General features: G+C 42.0%; 1 protein-coding gene across 1 annotated transcript in view; it reads left to right on the top strand.

Annotated features, from left to right (window-relative positions):
• Positions 1-329: 329 nt before the first annotated feature.
• Psme4 (proteasome activator subunit 4) overlaps positions 330-16,438 on the top strand; it is a 123,203-nt gene continuing 107,094 nt past the window's right edge. Inside the window, exon 1 of the mRNA XM_050123880.1 lies at positions 330-767. Coding sequence (XP_049979837.1) covers positions 526-767 — 242 coding nt within the window. The 5' untranslated portion in view covers positions 330-525. The remainder of the gene's footprint in view (positions 768-16,438) is intronic.

Here is a 16,438-nt window from a genome sequence, read left to right as displayed (position 1 = left end):
GGCTTTGAACTCTTCTTCAGCGCACTGCCTCAGCGTGGCCCCCGCCCCCGCCCCCAAACCGGGAATACGGACAATCTTCCATAAGCTACGCCTGGAGAGGCTGTTGGGTCCCGTGCCGGAGGCCACTTGGATCCTTCTGGAGCAGCGCGGGATCTCTTGTTTTTCGTGGGCGGCCTCACGCGAGGCTTCGCGGACACCAAACTCCACCAAGGCCGAGAAAGTCACCCCGCCACCTCCGCGCCTCCTCCGCGGCCCCGCTCCGCCCCGCCCCGCCCCTCCCCGGAAGTGACTTGAGGCCCTTCCGGAACCTCTAGGCCCAGCGGCTGCAGCGTCACCTGACGAGCCGGAGCGGGCCCGGCAGAGCAGCCGCTGCCACCGCCAACGAACCGGGTGCCGCGCGGAGTCCAGCAGCGCGCCGGGCAGCCGGGGGGCCCAGCGGTCGGGCCGAGAGCGACGCGACGCGGACGAGGCGGAGCCCGCAGCGGGGCGGGGGCCGGGGGGCGGGCCGGGGGCGGCCCCGGGCTCATGGAGGCGCCGGAGAGGGCGGGCGGTGGGGAGCCCCCCGAGCCGGGCGGGCGGCCGGGGCTGGGCCCGCGGGCCTTCCTCCCGCAGAAGGAGATCGTGTACAACAAGCTTCTGCCCTACGCCGAGAAGCTGGACGCCGAGTCGGACGTGCAGCTGGCTCAGATCAAGTGCAACCTGGGCCGGGCGGTGCAGCTCCAGGAGCTATGGCCCGGGGGCCTCTTCTGGACCCGGAAACTCTCCACGTAAGTTGGCTGAGGCTGTCGGCCGCCCGGGCTCTTTGTCTGAGTTGCGGCTGCTCAACTTTGTCTTGTCCGGGCGGCGCTGGCCTGGTGCGGGGTTCCAGGGCCGTGGCCGAGCCCGAGCCCGGGAGGGACCCAGCCTCTTGGCTTCTTTCTGCGCCGGACCTTTGGGTCCTGCCGGTCGCCTCGCATACCCAGTGTTCTGGTCGTTTCTCTTCACCTGCCAGGCTCTGGGGAGCCGCAGGGGTCTGCGGACACAAAACGAGCGGTTCCCTTTGGCTCTCCTTGGAGTTCTGCGTGTGTAGCTGCGGGGTAGAGAGGTCCGGACTTTGGGGAAGCTACTCCTGACTTCACTTCTGGGTTTCCTCTAGTTCTTTCCTCCCCGAGGATCCACGCATTTTCACTTTTCTCTCTCCTCAACCGCATCGTGAGTGGGAAGGAGACCGCAGGGAGACTGAGAGGTTCTGGCGTGTGTGTGTGTGTGTGTGTGTGTGTGTGTGTGTGTGTGTGTGTGTGCGTGCGCGCGCGCGTGTCCGTCCGTCCGTGTCTCTGTGTTGATTTGTTTGGTGGAGGGTGCTGCTCTGGACTCCTAGATTTAATTGAAACGATTGGTTTCAAATAGGTGGGTCAGCGCACTCTCAGACTGAGTAGACGTTGATATTGAGAATGTTGTTTTAGAATCCTAGGAAAGCGTATGTTCCTGTTGTGACATTTCCTCTGTCGAGGCTTTGCTGATTCTAAGGCAAATAGTGAAAAGCGCTGTCAAGTTGTCCCAGGGCTTTGCTAGCTCTCCAGACTGTGTTTTTGAGTTGGTCAGATGAATGTTGACGACCTTAACGCAGAGTTCTTTTGCGTCCTCTGTACGCTAGCTGAAAATTACAGAGCCAGTGGAGTTAGAGCTGGGGCAAAAATGTTTGGAGAGATCTTTGCTCTGTGTGCGCCTTTACCGTGCCAGAACTCTTTGTGTAAGAAGTTTGCTGTTTTGTTTGGTACGCTATATACGGTCTGGTTTATGCATGTGGTTACCGCTGAGTGATCACACAGGACATGTCATTTGTGTTTACCAGGATCTGCTGAGTGAACTGGGTGATGACTCAGGGTTTTATAACGCAATAGTGGCTGTATCTCCCCGCGGGGGAATTCTCACGTGCTGATTATTAAGGGGCCTCTGACGGATTTTTCATACCCTTTAACTGAGAGGGTGGAAATAACTCTCCTTTAATTTAAAAGATGCAAAACTGAAACACTATACTAGAGTACTAGAGTAACTATAAAACGTCAAGGTTAACAGAGCTTCTGACTAGAGTATAAAGAAGTTTATAGTGTTAAGGATCCGTAAAAGTGGAGATCAGTTTCACCAAAGAAAACCCGATTTTTAGGTAGTCAAAATTCAGATGCTTCTTCATGTGTTCCCCCTAGATATTTGTGTTTGTGTTTGGACACAGTAAATACAGTTTGTTAGTTGGGGTAGACCCTTTTAAAATCGTTTTGATATACTTGTCAAAAATATTGCTTTCAGGGGATATAAGCAACTTCAGTATACAATAATGTAGATGCCAGTGTACAAAGACATGCAGTTTGGATTTATGATCATAGTTAAATGATTGTTTTCTAATTTCTGGCTAATGAGTTTGGTAAATTAGCACTAGGTTTTGTTGTTTTGACTTAAGTGATAGTGTTACTAAGGAAGCGCTAAAAATACAGTGGGGATACAATGCTTTATGTAGGGCAGTATTGCTGTTTAGATAGCTTAATGCCGGCAACTTGATTTTTATGTAAATAACCAGCAAGAATTGCTGTCAGGTAGAATATTTTTAGAATGCTGGTTAAATATTGGAAACTCATTTTTGGAATTGTATAGCTATGTGACATTTTGAATTTGATGGACATACTGTGGTCTTTGGTGTGTGTTTTTCCTCTAAGTCATATTAAAGTCACCTGTTAGTTGTGCTTCCCCACGCCACTTTTTAAAAAGCAGCAGTGTGGTGTTTAACATCTACATAATCATCAAGTGATCATGTATAGTATTTTCTAGAAGAAATATTAGTAGAAAATTTTATTTTTCCCACCAACTCTGGAAATGTGAGAAAGTTACTTAATCAAGCCTTTCTGCTTTCTTGTGAATAAAAGGAAGGGCTAAATCATTCCTGCAAACTATTTTTGCTCTGATATTTTTTTTTAACATTTCTTAGGATTGGGGGGCTTCATATAAACCAGCTGTGATTTCCCAACCATCGCCACCCTGAGATAGGTACGCCAGGCTAGGGTGGCATGGCCTTGATCTACCTTTTTGCACCTCCAAATGGTGGAATTGCTGACAAGAGACATCATGCCTGGCTTAACTTTTATTTTTGAGACAGGGTCTCTAGTAGCCCAGGCTTACTTCAGACTTGAACCCCTGACCCCTGTCTCTACCTCTGAAGTGCCAGCAATTATTCACGAACAGCTAGTTTTCTTTATTTGCTAACCAGCTCTTTGTGCCAGAACCTCATTTTTGTTTATAATTTGGATAGTTTTTAAACACAAAAAGGTTTTACCTCACGCATTTTCAATAAAATTAATTTTATTTTTATTGTGTATGTGTGAGAGGAGAGGACAAATCTAATCGACTCTCTCCTTCTACTCTTTCACTGTGGTTTCCTGCGGTCAAAGTCGGGTCTTTAGGGTTGCCTGCTAAATGCTTTTACCTGAGGAACCATTTTGTTGATTCTGAACATTTTTTATTATGGAAAATATCAAACATACAAAAGAGAATAGCAATATGAGTATCACTTATTATCAATAATCATCAAGCTTTGTCACTGATTTTGCTCTGAGTTCTCCCTCTATCTGCACTCCCTTGTCTGAGGTTTACTATAGTCAGAGCTCATGGGCAGAATAGTTTTAAAGGCTGATTCATTGTGTGTGTGACACACTTGCACTTGTGCCATGATATGCTCGAATAAGTCAGGTAAATCAAAATCCTTTCACCATTTGATTCTAGGGTGTGAAGTCAGGTTATCAGACTTGGTGGCAAACATCCATATCTGCTGAGGATCTGACCAGGTCTAAAAAGCCTTATCAGTGATTGTTTTCATACCTTACTATCTTTTATCCTTTAGAGAGTAGACTCAATTTTTGGGTAACAAATATAGTGTGGAGTAACTTGTGTTTTAAAACATCAAAACATGGAGACAGACAGATTAACATAATAGAGTAGAGGTAACATCCAATCTTCAATACTTTTTAGTTTTTTGGTGTGGGTTGAGAACTGTCTGGTTTGTGGGACATTCTCTGTTCATTTTGTTCAGGACACACCAGTAAAGGAATAGCTCTACCAAGAAATTTGAGGAGAAAATATGATTTCCAGATGTATCCTTTCAAATATGTATTTCATTGTGGTCAATTTTAACACCAGTATTGAGGCAGTAAACCACAAACAGTGCCATTAGATGGTCTGAAATCTGGATGATGTCACTTGTGACGGCCATGCCATCTGTTTTGCTGCAGGATTGTAAAATATCATTGTATTGGAAGTCCACATCCAGGGTTTCTTGCTTTTTGTTTTTTCTCCTCCCACAGTGCTGGTTCTGGGACTTGGGGCTTCACACATGTAGTGCGCAAGCGTTCTACCACAGTTACACCTCCACCCAGAAGTTTTTTTTTTTTTTTTTTTTTTTTTGAGGCAGGGCTTCCTTTTGGATTGAACTCCCAGAGATCTGCCTCGCCTCCTGAGTGCTGGGATTAAAGGCGTGCGCTGCCACCACCACCACCTGGCCAAGAACTACGTGTTCTTAATTGAAGTGGAGGAGTTTTGTTTGATTGTTTTGAGGTAGAGGCTGACTCTGAGCCCAGGCTAGCCTGTAGCTCACCTTCTAGTTTAGGGAGGCCTGGGACTCATTCATGGTCCTGCTTTTCAGTCTTCTGAGTATTGGGTTATAGGGTGTGAGACACGACATCCAGCTGTAAAATAAATAAATAAGCAATAAAAATTGAGAGATGCTTTTCAGTAAAAACCTCTGAAACCTTCTAATTGTCAATTTTCTGCTAAATGAAATTCATTTGTAGTTAAGTCTCAAACCCTGGGACTAATGGCTACTTAGATTCCTATTTAACATATCAAAGTGAACCTGACCACCTGGTTCTCCCAGCTGTCCTTTAGCCCCAACCTGTTACAGTGCCCTGAAGGCTCCAGTCCAGGGGCTGGGCCTCTCTCTTCACATATATATATTCCTAGCATTTTGGTTACCTGGCCCTTTTGTACCTTTGGCCTCTTAGTTGCTGTACCTGCTTCCCTCCTTTTCCCTCTCTTCCTGTTGATACAGAATTTAACACTTCCATTTTCCACACTGAATTGTATAGAAAGCCAACTCAGTGCTTTATTTTATACTAACAGCAAGTTAAGAACACAGTAATGAAAGCAATAGAAGTAAACAGTAACAACAGAAGCCCTTGTATTGGTTTAGCTAACCCTCCACTGGGATATTAAAAGCAGCACATAGCATTCAGATTTTCTTTTGGAGTCTTGGCTTGGTTATTTCCATATTTAGTTTATGCTCAGCATTTCTCTTTTGATCCACATTTTATGCTTTTGTGTGCATATATTTCTCTCTACTACTTTGAGGTTTACTTTTACTTCTGCAGCCCTCTACCCCCAGCATTTAGGAGTGGTACTCATTGATATTAGAATTTGTCTTTTGTTCTTTGTAACCCAAAGCGTTAGCAAAGCTAAGGAATTGTTAATGTTATATTCAAAATTTAAAAAGTGAATAGTAGTTTATATTTATGAATAAATACTGGGCTCAAAAGAAAGTATGTGGAACAAACAATCTATAGTTTCAAAAAAGGTTAATATTTCATAACTCCGAAGGGGTATTCAGGAGTGATATTCAGCAGATTGTGTTGGTTGCATCATGGAGTTTGACCTCTTTTCCTTTCATTTTTCCCCCCTCTCATGTCTTCTCCCTCTCCGCTTCCCTCTTCTGTCTTCCCTTTCATTCTCTTGTTCTTTCCTTTCCTCTCAGTATTGGACTGAGCCCAGGGCCTTGTTACATACATGCTAGTCTGGCTTTCTATTACTAAACTACATCCCCAGCCCTAAGACTTTTGTTAAAATAAATCTTTTGAGTTTTAAAATAAGTCACAGTTTTAGTTGTTTAATTGTATTTAGTTTAGATTAGAACTATTAAAATTTTTTATTGTAGCATCATTAAATTTCAGTAGTTAACGTTTTCTGCTAATTTGGCTGTATTTCACAATACCTGGGCTCTAAACACTTGAGATAAAAGTATAACAAAGGCTTGTTCTTTAATTTTAAAAAACGCCTGGGGGGGGCGATGAAAGATGGCTCAGTGGTTAAGAGCACTTGGTTGCTCTTCAAGAGGTCCTAGGTTTGATTCTCAGCAATCACACAGTGGCTCGCACCCATCTGTATGTAACTTGGATTCTTTGGCCTTACTGTAGACAAAATACCCATACACATAAGAGTAAAATTCTAAAAGTTAAGAAAACTTATGTGTGTGTGTGTCCATTAAGGGAGGAAAGATTTATTTATTTTTGCTTAGAGTTTCAGAGGGATTTCAGGTCTTTATGGCAGACAGGAAATGTGGGAAAACAGGAGCAGCAATATTGCCTTTGGTGTCAGGAGTGTATGCATTTCATGTGGCAGTGGGCCAGGAGACAACAAAGACTTCATTCAAAGGAAACAACAGCAGCAAACCCTAATAACCATTGCTGCTGTGAAACGGGTATGAGAATAGCATTTGACTGTAAACAAGAATTGTTGGAAATGTTTCGTGTTCTTCCCTTGTTGGCTGTCCAGTGGAATATGTTAGCAGTCTGAGCTGTCTTCAATAGGTGTTTTATTTTCATTTTCTAGTGATTTTCTTTTTAAGTGAACAATGAAGTGTAGTGGTTTTCTACAGCAGGGAATTTTATAAACATAAATATAGGTACATATTTTGGGAAGTTATATTTCTCTTGTTTCTCCACTCAAATTACTTGAGTGAAGTTGATTTTTTTGGAATTTTCTTTCTTTAAAAAATATTCATTTATTTTTATCTGCATTGATGTTTTTTTCCTGCATGTTTGTCCCTGTGAGGGTGTCTGATCCCCTCAAACTGGAGTTACAGACAGTTGTGAGCTGACATGTGGTTCTGGGAATTGAACCATGATCCTCTGAAAAAGCAACTAGTGCTTTTTAAAACACGGAGCCACCTCTTCCAGTCTCATTTTGAACAATTCCTAGAGTGAATCAATTAATTTACCTATGCAGTGAGTAATAGGGCTTAGCCTTGGGCATGCTAGACAAGTGTTATATCACTGAATTACACCTCCAAACCCCTGAAAGGGCTTACTTAGTATAGTTTGTATTCTGAAGGCAAGTGGAATACTTGCAGAGGCCCCAGCAAACAAAATGACAACTTGTTAACATGTAACAGATGGAGTTCCCTATCTATATAAGTGGGAGAAAAGTTACTTCTAGCGTGGTTTATAAGCAGGGATACAATTATAAGTAGTTATAAATTGTGGTTTTTGATAATCTCAAACTCTAGCCCTCAGCTGGCCCCGAACTCACCCTTTAGCAGCTGTCTTCCTACCTCAACCTCCTGAGTGCTGAGATTATGAGCATGAACCACCCAAACTGTTATGGCAATCAGGACTTTGCTGTTTGGGCTCTTTGGTATGGAATCCAGGGTTTTGTGTGCTTGCATGTTCTCTGTTGTCATTAATCTGTACCTTTAACCCAAGAACATTTTAAAGACCTTTTTACTTAAAAATAATCTTTTTTATTTTATCTTTTTCATCTCTCCCCCGCCCTCACTGTGAGAAGTCAGAGCCCAGTTTTCAGGAGCTATTTCTCACTGACCACTATGTGAGCTCCAGAGATCAAACTCAGCCAGCCCATCTTCTGAGCTATCCCCCTGGTCCACATCTTCTCTTAATGGGTGCTAATTACAAACTTTCATTTACATATTCATTACATATAATTTTTCAGAGATGGAAAGGTGAAAATCATTAAGGCATATTTGTTAGTAATTAAGGATTGACTGTTCATGACTTTCAGTTTTATATAGATGTGTACTGGATTATGATACATTTGTTATTGTGAGTTGCAGCTGATGGGTTTCTATTAGTGTTGTTTAAGACAGGCTCTGGCTAGCCTTGAACTTATTATGTATTCAAACTAAACTTCTTTTTTAGGTAATGTCTCTGGAAACTTCCACTGTCCTCTATAATGGAGGCTATCCTTGAACTCTTGATCCTCTTGGTCTGTCTCCCAGTGCTAGAGTTACCGCTGTACCCTTTTGTGCTCCTTTGCCACCACACGCCCCTTCCTTCTGTGGGTTTGAACCTAGAACCTCATGTATGTTAGGCAAGTGCTCCTCATCAGCCTTTCTTATACTTTTTTGATTAATTTTATGTTTATAAGTGTTTGCCTGTGTGAATAAGTGTACCTTACATGAGTTCCTGGTAACCATAAAAAGGATCAGATCTCTTAGAACTGTAGTTATTGGCAGCTGAGAGCCACCAGATGGGTGCTGGGAACTGAACTTGGGTCCTTTTCCAGAGGTAACTAGGTTACAGGCCTGTGCAGACCCTGCTTCAGAAAACTTTTTCTGTGTTGGTTTCTTTGTGTAGCCCTGGCTTTCTTGGAATTCTCTCTGTAGACCAGGCCGGCCTTAAACTCAGATATGTACCTGCTTCTGCCTCCCTAGTGCTAGGATTAAAGGTGTACGCCACCACTGACTGGTTCAGAAAAACTGCTGTATATGATTCAATTTAGTGTTCATTGCTCATCACCTCCCAGTGAAATCGATAGTTAATCGTTTATTTAAGCACTACTTTAAAGTTGGTCAGATCCACTAGTTATGTGATAACCTTGGAATCTGAACCAAGTTCCTGCGATTATCTCCTGGCTTGGTTGCCTATCCTATCTACTCTGATATCTGAGGTTGGAGGTTTGTTTGAGCCCAGCCTAAATATTGAGATCATTTCTATGAACAAACAAACAATCAAATAAATAAATAGGTAGAATTAGGTGTGTTGGCATACAGCTTCAAAGACTAGCACTTGGAGACAGGCAAGAGGATTTGGCCAGCCTGGGATATGGAATTGAGGAATTATGTTAATTAGAAACACACCAAAAATGTAGTAAGCTTCACTTCCAAAGCTAACAAGCAAACCTGAGCTGTAAGACATACCTCAATTCACGCAACACAAAGCCCTTCTTCCTTGATGCTGCTGTGCACCTCAACCTAGTGTCTGCTGGTTCCACTGCAAGGTGAGAGAGCCTCAGGTCTTCTTCTATCATCGGGATCTTGTTTTCTTTGGTGGGCAGATGCTGCAGTGTGATTCTGTAGACGTAATGGTAACTGACAAGGCCCTAATCGGTCGCAGCACAGTCTCTTTGCTGTTGGAAATAGGTAAAAACAGCGGTTTTTACAGTAGCTCGAAACTATTGGCATAACAGTTTTGTTTTCTGATCTTCAGCTCATGTAAGCAGCAATTACTGATTGAGCTACAAGAATACAAGATATAAAAATAGCAAGTTAACAATTTAATATCTGTAACATGAAGAGAATATTAAAAGAATATTGGTAGAATGTTGAATGAACGACATAGACACTATGCCACACACTAAGGGGCCTAGTGTGCCAGCAGTAAGCAAAGCTACATCATTTCTTTACCTCAGCTCTCTTAAACTACCTTAGGGACTGTAGGTGCATTCATTTTCTGCTCTTGTACTCCTGAAAGAATGAAGCTTCCTGATGTTTTCTCAGTCTGTTTGGGATGCTGTAAATTCCATATACTGGGTGGTTTTAGAGCAAGTATTTATTTCTTCCTGTTCTGGAGCTTGGAGTCCAAGATCTTGGTGTTGTCATGGACAGGTTCTGGTCGGAGCTCTCGCCAGCCATCTGCTCCCCACATCTTCACCTGTTGGGAGGGATAAATATGAGCTCCAGTTCCTTCTAAGAACATTGATCCCATTATGAAGGCTTTATCTTTAAGAAAAATGGCCTCCCTAAAGCCTCACCTCAGAATACCTTGGTGTTCAGGATTAGGATTTCAGTACATTCGGTGGGGGAGGGTACAGACAAGCATTCCTTTAGGGCTAGGAAGGGGCTTTTATGTTGCTGTGTGTAAGAGAATGTGTGTGAAGGTGTGTTCACCTCTGCCAGCGGCCCCTGAGGCCACAGCTTGGTTCTTCCTCTGTTGCTTCCCCGCTTTATTTTCTAAATGTACCTAGAGCTGTCTGATCAGTGAATGGATCCCCTAGGTTCTTCCTGACTTCCACCTCTCTTAGTGCCATGGTCACAGTCCAGGACTACCAAGGTTAGTGCTCATGAGTGTGTGTGTGTGTGTGTGTGTGTGTGTGTGTGAGAGAGAGAGAGAGAGAGAGAGAGAGAGAGAGATGTGCATGTATCTATGCACATAAGTGTGTACATGCTTTGGCCAGAGGAGGATGTCAGATGTTCTGCTCTCTTAGTCTCTGTCTTCTTTTTAAACTGTCTCACTGAACCAGAAGCTAGGCTGGCAGACAGCAAGACCCAGGGACCCTCCTGCTGTCATGCTCTATCTGTGCTCCCTACTCTCCAGTGCTAAGTCTGTGTTTGGTCATGCCCTGTTCTGTTTGTTGTTGTTGTTGTTTTGTTTTTTTAATATAGGTGCTGAAGATTTAAACTGAGGTCCTTGAGCATGCTTATCCGTTGTTCTTATACACTAAGCCATCTCCTCAGCCTCAACTTCCTCTATTTTATTTTGGGGGGCAGGGTCTCAGGCTGGGTTTGAAGTGACAGTAACTGCCTCATCCTCCTAAGCGGGAAGATTAAACAGATGCGAGAACCCTGTCTGGCTAGTTACAGAAACTTTGTGACAGCCAAATTTCATTAAGACCACAGAGATCCTCTTAATTAACTTTATGGAAAAGAAGGAAGGCTTCATAGCCTAGCTGAAATGCTTTTGTATTATTGTATTATCTTGTATTGTCTTTTTCTGTGGGAGCATGGAACATGATGACTTGTCATTTATTTGTATGTTCTAGATGGTTCAAGAAATGTTCTATTCAAAAATTCAATCATGACTTTTACTAAGGTTTTCAAGTATTTTAAGATATCTGATGATTATCTATTTATTTATTTATTTTTCCGAGACAGGGTTTCTCTGTGGCTTTGGAGCCTGTCCTGGAACTAGCTCTGTAGACCAGGCTGGTCTCGAACTCACAGAGATCCGCCTGCCTCTGCCTCCCGAGTGCTGGGATTAAAGGCGTGCGCCACCACCGCCCGGCTCTGATTATTTTTAGTTTTAGCTACTTGTGAAAGAGGAAGGACAATCTTTAAGAAGCGTCAAGTAGAGTTTTTGAGCTTAAGTATAGAAAAATCAACCTGGATTAGTTTAAAAAATGATGGCTGTTATATTCTACTTCCATTTTTTTAGAATCTAGTTTCCTGTTTGTTTTTTTAAAGATTTTTTAATTACATGTTTATGTAGACTATGAATGGATATGTGCACACTTGGTGCAGGTGCCCATGGTGCCAGAAGAGGGCGTTAGATCCCCCTGGAGCCAGAATTCCAGGCAGTTGAGAGCTGATGACGTAAGTGCAAGAAGCCAAACCTAAGTCCTCTGCTGTAGGACTCTTAATGCTGAGCCATTTCTCCACCCACCCCAACCCCCGCTGGCTTTATTAGTATTTAATACTCCCAGTATTTTTGGCAAACTTAAATCTAAAATGGTTCTCAAAAACAAACACTTTAAACAGTAACATAGTTTAGTTTTTGAAATTTGAGATGGTTTTGTTGTAGACAAGGGTGTGTTTGAATTCAGAGATACATCTGCCTCTGCCTTCCAAGTGCTGGGGATTAAGGATGTTGTCCACCACCACTCTACCCTATCTCTTTTCTCCCTCCATTTCTCCTTTTTTTTCCCCCGGCCTCCCTCCCGCCCTTCCTTTCCTTGCTCGGGTGTGGTGGCACTGGAGAGGCAGAGATGGGTGGTGTCAGTCCCACTGGGCAATAATAAGGCCACTACCATAATTTTGAGCCAAATTTAAAGCAAGCTTTAATTAAATACTGGCCATTTCCACTCTGGGGTTCCCAAAAAAAAAATGACCATGAGCTATGTTGGCCAGGTGCTTGTAAGGGCAAACTTACAATACTGTATCCCTCCTGCTTTTGTCCACTGGGGGTCACTTCCTACTTCCTACATCATTTCCGTGGGATCAAGCACATCTGATGCAGTTGGGTCAGCCAAACTTGTTTAGGGAAGTGGGAAGTGTGGCTTTTGATCATCCTCCCTCAACTCAGGAAGTATCTGTCCTTGGGAAAGGGTCTTACAGGTTAGAGGCATTTTTTTGTTTGTTTTGTGGATCTCTTAGGTACAAAAATTAAAACTTAAAACATAAATGACTCTCAAACGCCTCCCTTGAGTTGACTCTTGTGTTGGATTCCTATTTATATTGGGATGTAATAACTATCAGCTAATAGCAACCAAATGGGAATTTATATATCTAGTTAAGGCATTAATGATGGAAGAACAAATAGTAATTAGCAGAAAAAGAAGGGTCAAAGGGCCTGTGGTGACTTACATCACAGTTACTGTCCAGAAGGAGCCTAGAAATGAGAATGGACCAGTCATTTATCTCCGATCTCTCTCTCTCTCTCTCTTTTTTGACAATTTGTCCTTCCTTCCTTCCTTCCTTCCTTCCGTCCTTCCGTCCTTCCGTCCTTCCATCCTTCCTGTTTTGTAGCTTTGTTTTGGCACAGCCAGATTATTTTTAATCATTTCTGAATGGTTTGTATAGAAACAATAATTTTGTCTTAAAGCTCTATTTACATAGAATGGGTTGAATGCTCTATTATACTCTAGAACTATTTCAGATAACAAAATTTATCTGTTGATAGATCTGGGTCTTTTTGGTTTTTAACAGATAACTTTTCTGATATGCCAATAGGCACTAAAGGTAGCCATTCTGTCCCCTATGCCTGGGAGTTTCCTTTTGACCTAACATGTTGAGGACAACAGGCAACATATTCTCTTCTGTAACCACTTCCTGCAGAAACCAGGTTATCGTTGCCAGGGCCCAAGAAGGTTGGAATGGTAATAAAAAGCTGAGAGGGGATTCAGGCAATGGGGCATTCATCAGAAGTATCTTGTTAGTTAGCCCAGCTAAACAGATAGGGGCAGTTACAGCATCTACTGGTTCACATCAGCTATCAGCAAGTCCAGAGCTTAAGCCATTTGGAGCATTTTGTAGTCCACAGCTGATTCCTTGATGGTATCTGTCAGCCTAGTGGAAATCTGATGAGATAGATGAGACTATAAACAGAAGTTAAAGGTTTAGGAATTTAAAGGAAAAAAAAATTTTTTTTTTAATTTGGAACTTTCAGGCCCATATATGCAGTAATTGGGGGAGGGGAGGAGTCCCAAGACCAGGAGAGAGATCTCACCTCCAGGAATAGGCATGTGAGGGGAAACTTAAGACTATACTTTTCTGCAGTCCCTTGGGCCTGTAGAGGTGGATCCAAATCTTAAGACCCCCTAGACTCCCTGAAGCTTATGTAAATTTTTAGTTTACAAAAAGAGATAAAAGTTCTAGATATATAAGCATTACCACTGTTTGTTATCTATACTAAAAGCCATGTTGTAGGGAAAGCAGCCAATAGCTGTAACAGACTCACACCTTTGAGTCATAGTAAACGCTATGGATTTGGGTTAAAAAGCATGAACGTATTTTTCCTTTGTTCAGAGAGCTGGATATATAATAGATTGGACAGAGGTATTTTTAGCCTGATAAGAAGCACCTTTAAGATTATATGCTGAAAGCAACCAAAAAATTCTTTTTAATTTTGAGCTTGTGAATGAATAGTAAGTAGTTAGTGTTCTAGAGCAGCTCATCAGAACTTCATTGATGTTAAAACTCTTAACTTTTGAAACCTCAGTTAACACTAGCATAGAAGGCAGGAACAATATCTCAGACATTTCCATTTTCACATGTATTAAAGCACTCTCTTACCTTTACAGCTGCATTTACACATCTGAAATCATCATGTGAGACCCTCAGACCTTTCCGTATCTTAGAACACTGAGACCCTCAGACCTTTCCGTATCTTAGAACACTGAGACCCTCAGACCTTTCCGTATCTTAGAACACTGAGACCCTCAGACCTTTCCACATCTTAGAACGCTGAGACCCTCAGACCTTTCCACATCTTAGAACGCTGAGACCCTCAGACCTTTCCACATCTTAGAACACTGAGACCCTCAGACCTTTCCACATCTTAGAACACTGAGACCCTCAGAACGTGCATAGACTTTACACCTTCTTTCATTTCCAGAGACATGAGTACTTACTTCTGAGAACAGTCTTTGCAGAACAAGTTCTTTTGAATAAAGGAACAGTAAGTTACATCTGAAATCAGTTTATCCTATAATATGAAGCCTCTTAGCAAGACAAACCTGTTTGCCTTTCTTGGCAGGAGAACTAGTAGCTCCAGAAAAAGCAAGGCTTGATTTTTACATATGAAATGAACTAACAAGGTAGATGCAGAAAGAGCTAGTTGCCTGATGCTGTTAAACTGACTAAGCTAAAGTTAGCCTCACTGTCAATGCCATCAGAAATCAGAGAAGGACAAATTATAGTAGGCAGTAACAAATGGTCTATGTATGTATCAATTTAAATGATAGAGATTTACCCATAGCCTAGACGGTTATTCCCATGGTGTCAGTTGCTTTATTGAGACAGAAATCACTGGGCAGCATTAGTCATAGAATGGCAGGTCCAGAAAACTAAGAGACTTTTCTGTGGAGGAGGGACTTGGGGTACTGACCTTACTTCTCCAGTGTCCTGCTTATCCACCGTTTGGTAGGGTCCTGGCAGTGGGTGAGGCATTGGGGCATTTATGCCCAGTGTTTAGCATTACCACAATCCAGGTGGAGTGCTTGGTGCCCCATCTGTCTTCAGCGGAGACCTTGCTGTCACTGCTAGGAGCTGGGGTCTTTGGATAGTAAACTTTTTCCATTAAACATTTTAATTGCTATATGCAAAAGTTCTCTTGACCAGTTTGAGGAACATTATTTATTAAGTATATATGAGCTAAACAAACTTTGCTGGTTTTTAGTTATTTGCTGGAAAACATATATAGGAGGCTAAATAAAGCTTATTCCTCTAAATACATTTGAACTTAGCACGACAATAAACATAGTTCGGAAAATTAGAGGATTTTAATCATTTATAAGGTGACTTAATAACTTGCAAATTTAGTGCTAAGAGGAAAGTTCATAGCACTAAGTGCACACTTAAAGAAGACGGAGAAAGCATCCATTGGGGACTTAACAGCACACCTGAAAGCTTTAGAAAAAAAAGAAGCAGACGTGCCCAGGAGGAGTAGAAGACTGGAAATAATCAAACTGAGGGCAGAAATCAACAAAATAGAAACACAGAAAACAGTCCAAAAAACCAATGAAACAAAAAGTTGGTTCTTGGAGAAAATCAACAAGATCGACAAACCCCTATCCAAACTAATTAAACAACAGAGAGAGAACACGCAAATAAATAAGATCAGAAATGAAAAGGGGGATATAACCACAGACACAGAGGAAATTCAGAGAATCATTAGCTCTTACTACAAAAGCCTGTATGCCACAAAACTGGAAAATGCAAAAGAAATGGACTTTGTTTTAGATAAGTACCATATACCAAAGCTAAACCAAGACCAGGTGAACGATCTAAATAGACCAGTGAGTCGCGAAGAACTAGAAGCTGTTATCAAAAATCTCCCCTCCAAAAAAAGCCCAGGAACAGATGGCTTCAATGCAGAATTCTACCAGAACTTCCAAGAAGAGCTAATACCTATACTCCTTAACGTATTTCACAATATAGAAACAGAAAAGTCATTGCCAAATTCCTTTTATGAAGCTACAGTTACCCTGATACCAAAACCACACAAAGACCCAACCAAGAAAGAGAATTACAGGCCTATCTCACTCATGAATAGTGACGCAAAAATTCTCAATAAAATACTGGCAAACCGAATTCAAGAACACATCAGAAAAATTATCCATTATGATCAAGTAGGCTTCATCCCAGAGATGCAGGGCTGGTTCAACATACGAAAATCTATCAATGTAATCCACCATATAAATAAACTGAAAGAAAAAAACCATATGATCATTTCAGTAGATGCTGTAAAAGCATTTGACAAAATTCAACATCCCTTTATGATAAAAGTCTTGGACAGACTAGGGATACAAGGGTCATATAATAAAAGCTATATACAGCAAACCGACAGCTAACATCAAATTAACGGAGAGAAACTCAAAGCCATCCCAGTAAACTCAGGAACACGACAAGGCAGCCCACTCTCGCCATACCTCTTCAATATAATGCTTGAAGTTCTAGCAATAGCAATAAGACAACATAAGGGGATCAAGGGGATTCGAATTGGAAAGGAAGAAGTTGAACTTTCGTTATTTGCAGATGATATGATAGTGTACATAAGTAACCCTCAAACCTCCACCAAAGAACTTTTACAGCTGATAAATACATTTACTAATGTGGCAGGATACAAGATCAACTCCAAAAAATCAGTCGCCCTCTTATACACAAAGGATATGGAAGCAGAGAGGGAAATCAGAGAAGCTTCACCTTTCACAATGGTGAAATGGGAGGCTGGCAGGAGGCAGAAACTTTTTTTTT

The sequence above is a fragment of the Alexandromys fortis genome, unplaced genomic scaffold (assembly GCF_014885135.2).
Source record: "Alexandromys fortis isolate MF-2015 unplaced genomic scaffold, M_Fortis_MF-2015_v1.1 scaffold_210, whole genome shotgun sequence".
In the NCBI taxonomy this organism is placed as follows: domain Eukaryota; kingdom Metazoa; phylum Chordata; class Mammalia; order Rodentia; family Cricetidae; genus Alexandromys; species Alexandromys fortis.
Note: the sequence above shows the minus strand (reverse complement) of the source record. Positions and strands in the feature narration are given on the sequence as shown.